This window comes from Chamaea fasciata, unplaced genomic scaffold, assembly GCF_029207755.1.
Source record: "Chamaea fasciata isolate MVZ Bird 193981 ecotype frontalis unplaced genomic scaffold, bChaFas1.0.hap1 SCAF_6, whole genome shotgun sequence".
In the NCBI taxonomy this organism is placed as follows: Eukaryota; Metazoa; Chordata; class Aves; order Passeriformes; family Sylviidae; genus Chamaea; species Chamaea fasciata.
In genome coordinates, this window is record NW_027094091.1 from 70,784,065 (window position 1) to 70,800,476 (window position 16,412).

General features: G+C 50.5%; 1 protein-coding gene across 1 annotated transcript in view; it reads left to right on the forward strand.

The window, feature by feature from the left end:
- ALPK1 (alpha kinase 1) overlaps window positions 1–11,013 on the forward strand; it is a 32,561-nt gene extending 21,548 nt beyond the window's left edge. Inside the window, exons 4-14 of the mRNA XM_066184802.1 lie at window positions 1,225–1,423; window positions 2,287–2,346; window positions 2,975–3,061; window positions 3,757–3,833; window positions 4,832–4,927; window positions 5,331–5,435; window positions 5,804–7,844; window positions 8,124–8,277; window positions 8,823–8,985; window positions 9,065–9,251; window positions 9,503–11,013. Coding sequence (XP_066040899.1) covers window positions 1,225–1,423; window positions 2,287–2,346; window positions 2,975–3,061; window positions 3,757–3,833; window positions 4,832–4,927; window positions 5,331–5,435; window positions 5,804–7,844; window positions 8,124–8,277; window positions 8,823–8,985; window positions 9,065–9,251; window positions 9,503–9,699 — 3,366 coding nt within the window. The 3' untranslated portion in view covers window positions 9,700–11,013. The remainder of the gene's footprint in view (window positions 1–1,224; window positions 1,424–2,286; window positions 2,347–2,974; window positions 3,062–3,756; window positions 3,834–4,831; window positions 4,928–5,330; window positions 5,436–5,803; window positions 7,845–8,123; window positions 8,278–8,822; window positions 8,986–9,064; window positions 9,252–9,502) is intronic.
- Window positions 11,014–16,412: the final 5,399 nt, after the last annotated feature.

A 16,412-nucleotide genomic window follows, 5' to 3' on the forward strand; every position in this document is an offset into this window, starting at 1 on the left:
TTGTTTGGTAGGTCACCCTCTCTCAGGCTTTTGTGCTCCGATCTATTAAAGGAAGAAGGGGAGGAAAAAAAAAATAGATTAGGCGATGCTCTGTGCTTAAATATATGGCCTGTTGATGAGCATTTGGAATGGCTGGTTTGCAGTGTCAGTTTACAGGTGCTTGGAGAGGGGGATTCCTCCGTTGTAGCTGGCACAAGCGGAGTTGTGCCTGCCCGAGCTTCAGGAATCCTGTTTAAGTGCCATCCTCTTAGAAAATCCAACTCGGGCAGAGGAAAGGGAAAAGAAAAAAAAAAAAAAGAAAAAGAAAAAGGGGAAAAAAAAATAAAAAAGGAAATTTGTACAAATCCGCCTTGCTGAAGTGCAAACAATGGGAAATGCTTGCCGTGGATAGGTGCTGCGAGGCGGCCTTCATGCCATAGGCTCTTCCCCAGACTGACATGGGCTTCTTCCTGCACGCCTCTGAGGGTGCTACTTGATGCTCTGGTGGGGATTTGGACAAAGATCTCTTGGCAAACTCTGGAAAAGTAATCTCCTGGGTGTCAGTGTGTGGGGCACCTCCTCATTCCACCGGGAATACCAGGCCCTGCCCAGCATGGTAAGTGATGGGCTTTTGGTAAACGTCCCCAGGTCCACGGGACTTCTGCACCTGGGATGAGGCTGTGTGTCTCTTCTGGCTGTCTTTGCCTGCCTCCTGTCCTGGTAACGGCAAGGATCTCAGGAATTCTGACAGTTCCCCATGTGCGTGCAATGGCTCGACTGCTGTGGGAACCCAGGAGAGTTCATAGACACTTCGTAGTCGTTAAGGATGGCCTGCAGGGGAAAAACATTGGATTCCCGGCCCGTTTGTGGCATACAGAGTGGATGGCCTGAGCTCCAAAGAGGACCATGGCTACAGTGACCACATCCAGCCTTCCCAGTCTCACCACCCCCTTTTCAACTAATTGCTGCCGGGCATGACTTAAATTCCTCAGCGGACCACCAAATTCTGCAGTTCCAAATATCAGACAATTGGGAAAAAAAAAGACACACCACTCCCCCCCCTCCAAAAAAAAAAATAAATCAGGAATTATATCTACAGCTCGAACAAACTAAAAAATGAAAACGGGGTGAGGAATAGGTTTGCTGGAGCGGAGCATTTTCCAGCTCTCTGAGCCGCTGGAGGTGAATTTCCCTGAGGACGCCTGCGGGTTTTTTTTGTTTGTTTGTTTGTTTGTTTTTTTTCAGGCTTATCTGAAGGCCTCCATCCTGGTCAGGGACAGCGCCACGGCCACCGCCGTGGTGTTCCTGATTGACCGCTTCCTGTACTGGATCGACGCCTCCAGCAGGCTCCTGCGGATCGCCAAGGGGCTGCACCGCCTGCATCCCGGCGCTCCCATCAGCCCGCAGCTGCTCATCCGCCAGGCTCGCCTCGCCGTCAACGCAGGTACCGCTCTGCCCCCGGGCTGCAGCCCCACGGGCACACACCTGGCTCGGGAGAGGGACGCTTGGTCCCTCGCTGGTGCCGTCTTCCCAAACGCCCTTCCTTCTCCCAGCCCCCTGGAGCCCTCCCGGCTCCTCTCACTAGTACAAAGGGGCCGGTATAAAGGGTTTCAGAGCCAAAAGCAGGAGAGAAAATTGTGAAAGGGTGTGGAAAATACTAATTGGAGCTTTTGTTCCTTAACAAATCTTCCCTGCTGGTTTCAAACAGGGATATCTGAATTGCGGCACTCCTGACCAAGGGCCTTGGGAAAGGAAATTAGAATCCTGGCATTTTCTCGACACTGTCCCAGCTGCTTTTTATTTTTCAGCGAGGCCACTTGGCCATGCAAACAACGCAGATTACAACTCCTCCAGGATAAAAAACCAAAAAATGAAATTCCATCATTCCTGTAACATGGACAACACCTGAAGGGTGTTTAACACATCTTCCTGTGGCTCTGCTTTCCATGGTGGGATGTCAAGACACTCCCTAGTCAGACCTAAATAGGTTTCCAAAGCCCACGTTTCCTTGGGCCAGAATCCAAAAGCATTGCTGCTAGACTGCTTTCTCCTGGGAGGGAAATAAGAGCCGGGAATCCCAACAATCTTCCAGGAATGTGTCATGTGTAAAATAAAAAAAAGATACATTCACGATTTCCCCTTACTGTGCAACCACCAATTTCAGAAGGTGGGGCACACGCGTTTCTGGCTATGGACAGCAGCAGTTCTCTGTGCAGGTAATACCTGATGAGTACTTTTATTCACGTCATGCCACAATACATTTTTGTGTTCATTTTCTATCCGTTTTTGTCTTTAATTTTCAATCAGGTAAACTTTTAAAAGCTGAATACATCCTGAGCAGCCTGATTAATGACAACGGAGCAACGGGTATGTATAAGTTCCTTTTCCAGTGTCATACTTGCTATTCTGGTGCAATTTTTGATCCCAGTTTTAACAGTTACATCAGCCTCAAATAAGCCAAACCAACCCCAGTAATGACTCCTGACATCGCACGTCTCTTTCCTTCACCATTCTCTCCTAAGATGTGGAAGCATTATTTTTGAAATCTCCTTGTGTACCTTAACTTGAGTGAGAAAACATTCTGAACGGAGAAGTTTAACCTGTGGAGCAATTTCAAGCAACTGAGTGATGTAGAAAGCTAAGACAGCTCTATCCCCTCAAGAATCCGGATTGTTGGAGGAATGTTCATCCTACACATTCCCACTGATCTTACAGACTGAATATATGGATGTCTTACAGACTTTATATGTTTTGTTTTCCTTTCTTCAGGGTTGCTTTAGTGGGTATGTTCAGGTTGCTATACAACTGTGAAAATTGAGGCAGTTCAGGGTTCTGTTGGTTTCTTTTCCATGAGAAGCTGAGATTCTCATATGGAAAGGGGCTCCGTGCAAGGAGGACAATCCTGGCAGTTTGCTGGGCTTCAGGTGACCCTTGGAGGCTTAGAATGACAGGAATATTTTCCATTCTATGCCGAGTTTTCCCACTCTTCCTGCAGGGACCTGGCGATACGCTGCGGAGAGCGATCGGACTCTTGTTCAGGCAGTCTGCTTACAAATCAGGGGACAGATTCTGCAAAAGCTTGGTGAGGCTCTCTTCTAAAAGCTTCCACTCAAGATTTCCCCCTGGGTTTTTTTTTTTTTTTCCCCTTTAAAATGTCACACTAGGCACAATGTCAGAATTTTGGCTTGTGGTGAACACCCTATACCCATAAAACGGGCCCAGAGAACGAGTTGCACACCCATCTCCTTGCTGCAAGGGCCTGGGGCCATGTACGAGTAAATATATTGCAGGAATTATCATTTAATTACTAATCTTGCCTGGAGCCAAGAAATAATCTGAAATATTCCCTTTTTCCCTGTGCCACTCTGTATTTGCTAACACTTGTCCCAAATTCGCTATTCCCAACTGGCAGGCAGTAGTTTATCACGGGGACATCCCAGCAATGTCCTCTCTCGACACAGGAAAATCCCTGATTTTCAGCAGGAGGGACTTTTGTGTTCAGGGCTTGGCACTTGGGGCAGCAGCCTTCATTTTGTGCTTTTGGTCTGAGACACCAAATCTTCCCTGACTGTGGAGCTGGCGTCCTTTATGGGGACAAAGTGGGTGTTTATGCACAGCCAAAAGCTAAAGGAAACTCATAAATGGTCAGAGTCACTGAAGCAAAACGTGCCAGGGTGTGGTTTTATCCTGTTCTGAGGACCAGAGGTGTAAAATAAGCTATGGAAAGCCATCCTTGGCAGTCACCTGCTCCAGTGCCTGCTTTCTGGTTTGTTTCAGGGATGTGGTATGAGGCGGCGGAATTGATCTGGGCTTCAGTCGTGGGATACTTCAAACTTCCTCAGCCAGACAAAAAGGTAGCATTTCCCTTCCACCCTGCATCTCCCTGCCAGCCCAATAATCTCTCCAGCTCAGCTTTTGTTTCCTTCAGCAGCAGTGTTTCGATTACACACCTCAGCCAGGGTTAACAGGCAGAGCAAAGTCTGTATTCCGCGTTGTTTCCGCGTGCATGCACGGCCTTACCCGCGCTCGTTTTTCCCTGCAGGGGGATGAAAGCAATACTTCTCATTAGGCAGAACCATCCGAAGTGACCCATCCCCGAGGATGCCTCTGGTGCCTCTGACACTAATTCCAGAGTGCAGCCACAGATTTTAGCTATTTCTTAGGATTACAGCTAATGGTGTTTGTTTTTTTTCCCCCCCCCCCCAAGCACGTCTGTTTGCGGGGCTGCGCTGTGCTGGCTTGGGTGGGTGATGGATTCCCCTGGCCCTGCAGGACCTGAACAGCTCACAAAGCCACTGTGTCTGTCCTTAACAGCTTTGTGAGGCTGGGCAGCACTAATCTTCCCACTGGAGATGAAGCAGCAGTCGCACCATGTGTCCGTAGCTAAACAGGAATGTGAGCCTAAGCCTGGCGAGTCCTCAGGTGATGCTTGGAGAGGGTTTGTAATTGGACCCCAGCATTAGATATCCCACAAACCCAGCCCTTGTCACCTCTTGTCTGCCATGTCTTAAAGCTTGACCTCAAGCTCAGAACATTTCTGTGTTCTCCATTTCAGCGTCAGCAGGGAATTCTGCAGTGAGTTTTGTGGAAGCATACCTGGTTTTCTTAATTACTTGGCCAGGCAGGCCCTTAGGTGGCATCAGGTCTTCCAGATTACGCTTCCTGCAAGTGAAATTAATAAAACTGTACCAAGATGACGTCTCTGAATTTCTTAGCCGTGCTTCTCTTTGGATCTTGTTTGTGTGTTTCTTTTCTTGTTATTCTGGCATGTTCTACGTAGCAGAGCAGTAAAATTCAAAATACAGGAGGAGGAAAAAAAAAACACTAGGAAAGTTTTTCATTTCTCTTCCAGGGAATTGCCACATCCTTGGGCATTATGGCAGACATCTTTTCTTCCATGAATGAGCAGGATTATGCACGCTTTAAAACCAATGCTGACATTGACCTGGTGAGACTCGGTTTGGGGTTTGTGTGTGCGGATCCTTCGGGTGGTCTCAAATTCACCCATGCGTTTCCCTCTCCTGTGCTGAGAGGGCTGAAGAAACTTCTATTGCTCCCAGTGAAAAAGTTTGGTAGCACCTAGATGGGAGAACGCCTGGCTTCAGGAAAAAGAACATATTAAGAGTATTTTCTAGAGTGTATTTTATAGAGTGTATATATTTAGAATATTTATAGAGTAAAAGTGACATAGCCATGGTAAACCTTAGCAAAAAGGATCCTGCAGAAACAGACCAGGCTGCTGTTTAAGATCTGATTGTCCCTGCCTACCAGGCCCCACACATTTGGAAACAAAGTCCTTGAGTTGAGGTTTTTCCTCGTGATTGGTTTTTTTCTTCTTTTTATTTCCTCAGAGCCTCCTGCGGGAGTTCAGCCACCGCTTGTTATCGGCGGCTGAGGCCTGCAAGCTGGCAGCTGCCTACAGCCAGTACACCCCCCTGTTTGTCCTCACGGCCGTGGTGAGTGTTGCTCCTCCCTCTGGAAGCGGGATCTGTGCGGGGGAAGAGTCCAGGCTGCTAAATTGGGCTCTGACATGACTTTCAAACAGAGTAGCATATCTATGTTGAGGGTTTGGTTGGTTATATGGGGTGCACGTTCGCTCCGAACTGCTATCAGGAAAGGTATGCACAGAGTGAGGATGGGCTTCGGAGCCCTGGGAGTGCTGCTTCTCCCAGAACCACAGCTGTATTTCCAAGGGAAAAAAAGAGAAAGTTTATTTCCACCAGGAAACGTATCGGCAGGCCGTTAGAGCCGAGCTTTGCCTCAAATCGTTTAAGGGAAAGAAACGTGTTTTTAATTCCTTCATTCCTCTTTGATCCCCTCCCAGAACATCCGTGGGATGTGTCTGCTGTCCTACAGCCACTCCAAGGACTGCCCCCCGGAAAAGAGAGACTTCTACTTGTCTGAGGCCAAAGAATCCTTCGAGATCGGGCTCCTCACCAAGGGGGAGCAGAGTGCCATCACCAGCAAGCAGGAGCTGCACAGCTTCATCAAAGCTGCCTTCTGCCTCGCCACCGTGCACCGATGGCTCTACGGAGAGAGCCAGCAGCTCCGGGAGGTCACTCAGCTGTGCAGGGAAGCCCTGGGAAAACTGTACTCCTACAGCACCTTGTTTCCAGAGGAGGAGGATAAAGGGACTCTTGCCAGAGAGATCATGTCTCTGATCGCATCCGTGAAGCGGCGCCTGCAAGTGGGAAGCTTCCAGAATTCCGATGCCAGGTCTTATGTCCCAGACAGTTATAAAGGCTTGGTGCAAAAACCTGTCGTGCAAGGGGAAACCAGCTTTGAGAAAATCCTTGCCAAGCACTCCCAGCATCACCTGTCAGTGTGCCAAGTGTTTGAAAGAACTTGCGGGATTCGCAAAACCGCACCGGGAGAAATCCAGGTGGGAGCTTGCATAACAACCTTGAGAACAGAGACCGAAACCATGGACGCTGTGTGTACTGCCGAAGACACAGTTCACCAGAGGAGAGGTGCTGCGAAAATCCTGAGCTCACCAGCAGCAGGAAGCAGCTCAGAGGGACTCAGTGGCCGAAGAAATCGAGGCATTGGCTCCGGTGCGATGAAAATTTCCTTTGAAGAAGAGATGGAGCCATTAGAAATTAAAATGAACAGCAGAAACGATGCTTTCAGCAGAGTGCAAAACGGGAGCCACAGCACTACTTCTGAGAACTCTTGGTGCAAGCTGTCTAAATCTGGTTCCTCTTTCAGCTGGGAGGAGCTGAGTTGTAACAGCAGCAGAGAGTCTCTCGGGGACGGGCAGCAAGGGGAGAAGGGCTCAGTGGAGGAGCAGTGCTGCGCCTCAGAATCCCATGGAAACGGTCAGGATGTGCCCTTGTGCTCATTACCTCCCAGAGCCTGGCATCCTGCTCCTCGGGAGTCCCTCTCTGGCTGTGGGGGGTCTCCTCAGCATTCCTTAGAGGGGTGTGCACGTCGAGCAGGGAGGATGGGGGAGAAGGAGTACCTCTGTGGAGAGGAGCTGCAGGAGGGAAGACGCCATGGAAGGAGTTCTTCCGAAAAGAAAGCAAAGGGCTCAAACAATGAGCTACCTTCCCTGTACATCTCTTACTCTGCTCCTACAGAGCAGGAGGAGGAGGAGGAGGAGGAGGAGGAGGAGGAGGAGGAGGAGGAGAAATCCTTTTGCTGCGAGGAGCTGAGCTGCAGGACCAAGGACAGCAGCAGGGAGGGAGGCGTTGGTCACTTGGAGTGGGTCCACCTAGGAGAACCTGCAGAGAGCACTGAGGATCCCTCGTTTGAGGCACAGCCCCCCCAAAACAGGGGCACGTCTGTACCATCAACGAGCATCGGGCCAAAACCAAGCAGGGACTCCTCTGCGTGTGACCGGGTGAGGAAATCTGCCATGCTGGGGAACAGATCTCTCCAGGTGCCTCAAGTTGACACTCGGGCAGAAACTGTAGATGACACGGAATTTGAGCTCATCAGTGTGGGAGACATAGTAAACAGTCATCCGACAGCACTGGCTCCAAAGCATGAAGCAACTCCCAGTGTGCCAACAGCTTTGCCCTCCCGGGAAAAGATACCCACAACCAAGCACTTTGACTGTGCCACTACAGAAGAAGATGAAGAGAAGTCTCAGGATGTGGTCAGCAGCAAGAGACAGCCCAGTTCCTCTCTGAGTTCTTGGGTCCGATCAGCACAGATGCCCACGAGCTCCCCTGGAGGTTCAGTCCCCAGGGGAAGTGGTTTTGCCTTCACGCCTGGGAGAATGAAGGAAGAGATCCTGGACGCTCGGTTTCTGAGGGATGATGATTACAAGCAGCTTCTGGCAGGGGTGGAGCACAATTGGCTTGTCCAGAGACTGATGCCTACTGGGATTTTTAGGGCCAAAGAGCTTCACAAAGCGTACTGTGAGTTCCCACACAGCAATGCGTGCCTCCACAGAGAACAAGCTTGACTCAGGCTTTTTAACACATTATTTTAGTCAGGATTTAGTTTTTTATTCCTTTCTATCCCATGACTTTAGTTTAGGATCCACATGCCATCCCTGAAAACTGTTTGAGATAATGATCATTAAGTTAATCATAAATAACAGCCAGTCCTCAACACAGGCTCAGAGCAGTCCTGTGGATTTCTCCCTTTTACCCGTGGTATTTTTGGTTTGTTTCTTTTTTTTTTTTTTTTTGTAGCTGCTCTTCTCCTGAAATACTCCAAGAAATCCGGGCTGTGGACAGGCCAGGAGACAGCCGTGTTCATCGGGGACTACCTGAACGTGGCCAAGGAGGGCAAGCAAAGAAGCGCCTTTTGGATCCACTTCCTGCACCAAGAAGAAAGCCTGGGAAGGTATGGACCTGGCAGATTCCTGAGACAAAGTGTTTATCATATTTGTGAATACCAATAAAACCTGTCTGCTAAGATTTGCTGCAGCAAGGATATTTTATGGCTTTCCCGAATGTGTTGGACGTTTTGGCAATCTTTCCCACCTCTCCACGTAACTCTACCCTGTAATTTCTGGGAAGGAAAAGCTGCTTTAGGGTCATCTTCCAGCAGCTGATTGCAGAGTTCGGATCATTACTAGAAGTGGCTTATGAATTATTCTGGATGGAGAACAGTATTTTAATACCTCTGAGTCAGGTCTCCCTTCAGAGATAAGAAGAGTTGAGTTTAAACATTCCAGTGTTATGAAGTCCCCATCCCAGGATTTGATGGATAATTTTTCACCTCTGTGAGACAGAAAATAAAAGAATTCCACCCAGCTGTAATCACAGCCACTTCAAATGCACCACCCACAGGTGGATCTGCTTCTGACGAGTTCTGCTTTGCCGTGATGTTTCTGTATCACAGCATCCAGAACAAACGCCGCTCCAGACGCTTCCCCTTTTGTTTAGGTATGTTGGGAAGGAATATAAAGAAGAAAAAGGACTCCTCCATCATTTCAGTGATGTGGAGCGACAAATGACCGCCCAGTACTACGTGACAGAGTTCAACAAGAGGCTGTATGAGCAGAAGGTCCCTACCCAAATCTTCTATATCCCCTCCGCAGTGCTCCTGGTAAGAAATGTCTTGTAAGTAATTCCAAGAAAGTGTGTCTTGGGTCAATTGCAGCGACAGCAAGGCCGTCTCCTTTCAGATACTGGAGGACAGAATTATAAAAGGGTGTGTGAGTGTGGAGCCCTACATCCTTGGGGAGTTTGTGAAGCTGTCCAACAACACCAAGGTAGTGAAGAATGAGTACAAAGCCACGGAGTACGGCCTGGCTTACGGCCACTTCTCCTACGAGTTCTCCAATGGAACTGACGTTGTTGTCGACCTTCAAGGTGTGTATGACAGTGATGTTTGTGCCTTTCACACTCAGCTTCTAGCCCACAGGTATCTTTGGGGTATTCATTCCATTAAAATTCCTTATGTGTCTCGTGGGGTTCTGCTTTGGCAAGCCGTAGGCGGAAACAAACTGGGAATCACTGAGGTGGCATGAACAGAGGCAAGGGCCATGCCAGGCAGAGAGTCCTGAGCGTGGTAATACAAAGGCTGTGGTGTTTGGTATCAAGACGTGCCATTTCTTCCACAGGTTGGGTGACAGGTAACGGGAAAGGCCTCATCTACCTCACAGACCCCCAGATTCATTCCCTCAACAGCAAAGACGTCTCGCGCTCCAACTTCGGGAAGAAGGGAATTTCCTACTTTTTTAATGATCAACACGTGGAGTGCAACGAGATCTGTAGCTGCCTGTCTTTGACAAGGCCCTCGGTGGAGCTGCTGGCCTAGGCTGGCACGGGTCAGTGCACAGAATGACCCATGGGCTGGACACTGTTTTACCCTACACCTCTTTGGGAGCAGATTGTCCAGCAAGGCAGGGAAAAGCTGCCTTCATTTCCCATTCTCCTCATCCCCCTCCAATGTCCTGCTGCCCCCCAGCGCTGGGATCATTTCTTTGGGGAGATTTTCTCGATGAGAAAGGGAGCACAGCATCGAAGTTCCATCCAAAAAAAGATGGGTCCCCCAACAGGCTTTGCTTTAACAAAACCGTCCCCTTTTGTTTCTGCAGCCAGTGGAGATTTTTAGGCTTTTGTCCCCGCGTTTTAGCAATGCTATTGTTTTCTAGGTGATGTTTGTGCCGAGTTGTTTGGAAAGATGCCCTATCCCTGGGCCAACTGATTAGAACTAGGTGTAAAGAGGGAGAAGGAAGAGAGAGAGAGAAAAAAAAAATTAAATCTCTTTATTATGGTGCATAAACCTTCAGTCTTGGGGAGCTGCGCAGCTGCGCGGGGAGAAAAATGCATTCAAAAATATAATGCCAGTGTGAATAATCCTTTCCCGAGCGCTGCTCGCAGACTGCTCCAGCTTTGTCAGGTGAACTTGAACCGGGCCATCAGATTTGCGGCCGTTCCCATTGCACACTGTCTGTCACCCCGGGGCATTCACCATCTTGCCTGTTGTTAAGAGCCAGCAAACAATCCATCATTGAGCTGGGCAGTCGCCCGGCTCACACAACAGTGAAATCGGCATGTGACGGGACACTCGGCCCCAGTGTCTCGCAGATTAAAGTGATACACGAAAACTCACGTGTTACTGGGGAAGATTAAGCCCGTTATCTTGTTGTGCAGCCAATAAAGGCCGGCCTTGTCCTCGGCAGTGGGGAAATGCTGGCTTTAACTGAGTGACAAGCGCCGCGCTCGCATAGCTCCGTGCTCCGGCCGGCCAGCCAGCGCCGGGCTCCGCAGGGCAGACAAAGCTAGTTAGAGAGATGCCGGGAAGCTTTCCCTGCTCTATAGAGACAATTAAAACCAAAACAAAACCTCTCGGACAATCTCTGCGCTACAAAGTGTCCTAATGCGCTGCCAGCAGCCAGCCCCGCCGTGTCCGCTCCGGCAGCACACGCGGCTTCGGGACCCCGAAGAGTTTAAATTGTTCTGGGTTCATGTTTGTGGTATAAATAGGGGATTATTGAGGGAAATAAATTGTGGACTCCGAGGATGGAGAAATTAATATTTTGGCTGTAAGTTTCATCTTAGAGCTACTGACGAAAAAGATTGCTGTTACTTCCTCTGGTTTCAGAATAAAGTAATTTGAACTAACCGAGACATCGGGAATACTTTTCCCTTTTTTTTTTTTTAATTAGAAATTGGAAATATTCATTGGAGATTCAGTGGTTTGTATCAAGTAATTTGCTGCCAGGATGCCTTTTGGGCCTGATTAATTGTAACACTCTCCAAATTCCAACCTAAATACTCGGTATGACCACTGAGGGCCAGTCTCTACAAAATGAGTGGAACTGTGTCGTGCTGGGACAGTGAAATATGAACTGTAGGGACATCACGCTTGGGGAAACATGAAACTTTTTTTCCTCTCGTCTGAACTCCAGGACTTGCCTTTACACCCTGTGCAAGTGCTGGTGTAAGTCAGGCACAAAACTGGCCCGCTTGTGACAGCGGTGACACGCTTTCCTGTCCTCCAGGGAGTGGATTTGCCTAAAGAGAGTTTTCCTCCTTCCCTTTCTGCAGGTATCCAGGTGAAAGGCAGAGTCTCGCTGGCTGTGTGTAGTGCCTGTGCATCCGAGTTAGTAAATTTGAGAAACAGGGGAACAAGCGGATGCAACCAAAGCCTGCTAACAGGTAGAATGATCTTCTCCCTCGTGTTTGCCAATAACTAATGACTCCACGGAGCACTTCAGGGATTTTCTCGTAGAAAAGATGCAGTGGGAAGGGAGCCCCTCAGTTATCCCAACAATACAGGGCTGAGCCAAGCTTGCCTCCCTCCCTCCCTCTCTCTCCCTCCGAGCCGCAGCATCCCGGGCCGTTCCGGCTGGCAGAGAAGCGGGCATGGGGTGACCCCTCCAGCTGTGAGGCAGCCCCTGCACGCAAGGCAGCACGGCCCCGCTGCCATAAACCCGGCATCAGCTGCCCCCAGAGCCCAGCTGCTGGGTTTAGGCACAGCTCCTTCCCCAGGCACAGCTATTCACGGGGAACGAGGGGAAAGCCTCACGTCAGCAAGCGCAGAACCACAGCCCGTGCCGCACAATCTCTTCTGCTTGGAGGAACACAGCAGCAGCAGCAGCTTCCTCGGCATCTCCCTCCCTCTAACCGGAACCGGGGTATTTGCAGCAAGGTGTTGGTGCCTGCTGCTGTCACCTGCCGCCTTAGAGAAGCCCCGGCACACGGGTGCCTCCCCCCCCAGCTCTGCGGGGAAGCTGGCGGCAGCGTGCCGCTCTCACCGCTCTCCCGGGAGCGACACACGCCACCCTCCTTTCTTCCACTCGAATGAAATCATCTCCCCTCTCCCCCGGCTGAGCGGGAGCAGATGGGGCTCTTGGCCTCTGCAGTCGCCCGCTGCCCCAGCTCGTGTGAGCCCGCCGTGCCTCCAGCACCACCCCCGCCGGGCCAAACAGAACTTAATCCCGTTCCCTAATCCCGAACTCCTCTGCCAAGCTCTTCTGAAGGCAGAGTGTATCTTCCATCAAAAGATACCGAGTTATTAACGAGTCGTTTAAAGCAGGACGCTGCCGCGGAGCCGGAGCGTCGGCAGCAGCGAGCTGGTCCGTGGAGGCAGGTCCAGCATCCCGGGGCACAGGCAGCGCCCGGGGGAGCAGGATGAGGGCAGGATCCCCCCGGCAGGCGGCAGGTGCCTTTCCTCCCTCGGTAACAGCCCGGCGCAGCCCAAACTGTCGTGCCGGCTACCGGGGCTGCCGTCCGCTCCGAGCAGGACATCACGTTAATAGAGGTTGATTTGCAAACGGCGTCGCCCCCCCTCCCAGTGCCCCCCTTTGCCTGACTCCCGCTTTTCTGCTCAATGGCACAGATGCTGCTTTGTGCTGCCCAGGACCAGGCAGCTATTAGCAGCAAATCCAGCGAGGGAAATTAATGAAGGCGACTACTAATAAAAGACAGCTCAGGACAGCCCGACCAACTTGCTCCGAGCGGTAATTAACTTTTTTTAAAACTCACGAAGGTAAATATGCCATCAGCTTCGGGCCGGTCTCTCTGCTTTTTAATAAAAGGAGGAGGAGGGGAGGCGAGGGAGAGGGGACGGCTGTGTGTCACAGCCGCCCCAGCACCATCCCTGTTCCCTTCCCGGCCGCTGCAAAGTGACCCTCCAAGGATTTTTTTTTTTTTTCCCCCAATCGGTTTTTAGAGGCTTGATTTTAAATCTGGCAAGAGTTCTGCCTCCGCTTAGTCTGAATTCAGTACGAGAGGTCACGGGGAGGAGCAGGCTGCTAGAATCTTGCTGGAGCTGCACAGCTGTTGCAGAATAACAGGTAGAAGGCAGGATGTCCTCATATCCTTTTATCTTCACATCGTCAGCTTGTCAGAGCAAAAGAGCCTGTCTTAGACTTTAAAACGCAAGGTTTTGCCTTGTAGTAAGACAGCAACCTACACCAGGTTACAGAAAAGATCCCCCTGGGATTTCTGCTTATGCCAGGGGATTGATTGTATAATAGATAATTGACATCCGTTTTGCCCATGGGGAATGGGGATCGGGGCCACGTGGGCCAAATCCATACAAAATACAGGACCAGGGGGAAGCCCAACCTGAGGCACCTGAGTAAGGCTTTAGGAGAACGGGGTTTAAAATGCGCCAGCCAGCTGAGAGCCGTGTCGGGAGGGCTCTTTAACGATGGCATTACGTGGACAGATTTATGCCTGCCGTGAAAGGCGGCGTGCGGCAGCCCTTGGGGTGCTGGTTTGGCTCCTCGTGGCCATTCTTATGCCAAGGAGGGCTGTAAACCCCCCCCGGGGGCCTTCGAGCTGCCCCTCCAGCCCTGCCGGCGCAGAGGAGCTTTTATGCCAAAATACAATACACAGAAGGATCATAAACACATGTTCTGGGGCAAGGGGCTGCCATGGAAACCACCCCCAGGTTCCTCACATCATCCAAGGAGGTGTTTGCCCATCTTGCATCTCCTGGTCCGCTTCCAGGTCGGCTGCAGTTGGCTCTGGGGACTCCCCGTCACCTACAAAAATCAGTCTTCTGAGAGAAAAGAGGGATATATATCAAAAAAAAAAAAAAAGAAATGAAGGAGAGGAATAAACTGAAATGAAGGGGCAAGAAAGGGAAAGAAACACTTTTGGCCGCATTCAAATGAAAAATCAGGATGAGGGTGACCGGGTTAGGTGACAAATCCGGCCTCTCCATCTCAGGTTTTGCCAGCATGGTCCTGCCACCCCCCTCCCCGCCTTGCCCTCCTCCGGCCCGTTTCCTCCGCGGGCATCTCCAGCCAAGGGCAGCCTCCCCCAGGGAACAGGGAAGGTTTGGCTGGCGTGGCTCCCACTCCAAACCCCTCTGCAAAACCCCCCCTCCCCTCCATCCTCCGACGCGTCGTGTGCTTTTTCCCACGGTGGCTCCCGTTGCCACGGCCCAAGCAGGACGGTAACGCTGCTGCCAGCGGGGTCTGTACCTGGGATGGAGGGAATTCCCTCCAGGATGACACACCTGGCAAGGAGCAGCTGCGGGGAGCGTCCTGGTGCTGAGCCACCCGGCATGTCCCTCCTGTCCCCGCGTGGCTCCAGCACCGAGAGGGAAGCGCATCCCGTCCATCCCGGCCTTTTGAAGAGCCGAAGGCACCTACTCCAGCGCCTCTGAAAAGCGGGAGAGAAACCAGGAAGGACAATGAGGGCCGACCAGAAAAGACGGAGGGAGCACTCGGCTTCTTTTTTTGGCATTCCTGGAGTTTAGTCATTAAGAGGGGTCGTTAAAAGCGAGTGAGAGTGAAAAACCCGCTTCCCCACGGGCTGCCCCACACACCGCCAGCGCCATGAAAGGCTCCCTCTTGTTTTGTTCCTCCTGGCCCGTGGCAGATTTGGGGGAACACAGCTTCATCTTGCTGGCCACATCAAAGCAGTGATTATGCAAATGCTCCCACTTTTTTTTTTTTTTTTTTTTTTTTTTTTTTTTTTTTTTTTAGGGAATTATTTATCACACAATAACCCCCCTGCCAAGGGGGGAAACAATAGATCAGGCTAGATAGCACTGCTCGCCCGAGGCTGCGGGGCCGGGGGGACCCCCGCGCGGTTTATTGGCCTAACCTAATTTCACTAATTCTCTTTTCACACATTTTGGGCTTTTTTTTTTTTTTTTCTTCTCTCTTTTTCTCTCCCTTCCTTTCGCGGACGTCGCTCCGAGGGCCGGGTTTCACGCTCCCAAGGTCCGGAGGGCACCGGGCGGGATTCGCGTGCTGAGCATTTTATTTAATTAATACACTCAGGCGCCTCTGCTGGTTTTTAATGATTTCCAAGTGTTTGTGCCCAGAAGTCACAGAGTGCTCCCGGGAGCACGGGGACGATGATTGAAGGGCCTGGGCGGCCTCCAGCATCCCCCTCCGCGGTGACATCCCTGGCTGTGTGCTGTGCATGCTGAACCGAACCCCCTGGAATTGCCTGCGACCCGGAATTCATCTGACCCTCAGAGAGAGGAAATTCTTCCTCTTTTTAACCCACGCTTTTTTTTTTTCCCCCTCAATAACATTTATTTCCTACTGCCTTCTCAGTGAAATCCATCGGCCTGAAGTGTGATAACTCTTTATCCATCCGTCCGTCCATCCATCCTGCTTTTGCTGTCAGCATCTTCTCTACTGAGAGCCAAAGGTAAATGGTCAGTAAACTTCCACTGAACTTCCCTCCCTCCCTCTCTCTCTCTCTCTCCAATGCTGTTTCCCAAAGAAACAGTTGCCCATGGACCCAGTGACATCAGGCTCCACTGGACCCTGGTTTCACCAGAGACAGGGGAAGGCCCAATCCCGTAATTCCCAGTCGCTGGCACGTAAAGCAGAAAAAGCAGCAACCCCAAAGTTACGAAAATTAGAGCTTTTTATTTATATTTTATCACAAGGACAATCCCTTTGCTCTTCAGCTGTAAATACATACTAGAATAAACTCTGTAAATTATACAAAAAAATACATATTTTCCATGAAATCTGTCTTTATAATAAATAAATGTGAACACGTGTGTGGCTGATCGCTGTAATGTTCCGTGTCTGTTGAGGTTTTCAGTCTGTTGATTTATTTTTAATCTCCTGAAAGAAGGGGGGAGTTCCTTGTCCCCTAAAGGTCGAAATAAATAATGTATGAGGAGATCCTTCCCCATTCCCCCCCTCCCGATTTTTTTTTCCCCTTTTGATAGAGAGTTCAGCCTAAATTTCCACGCTTGCATTCAGCCCTCACAAAGCCTACAAATTATACAATGACTTCTAACCTGGACCCCTAACAAAACAATTTACTTCTTCTTCTTTTTTTTTTTTTTTTTTCCTCGCTTTGCACCCCCCTCCCGCCTATAAATCATAAGGGACAGATGGCAAAGAGGGGAGCGGGGAAAGGGGGGGACACACACACAAAAGCCCCGCGGTGACAGATCTGGGAAAACTGGACAAAGTGCACATCGGCGAGAGAGAGAGAGAGAGAGAGAGAGAGAGAGACGGAAAGTTTGGTTTGGCAGGTGCCGTTCCCACAGCCCGCCCTGCCCTGGGAAGCGGGCAGATGCCGCCGCCG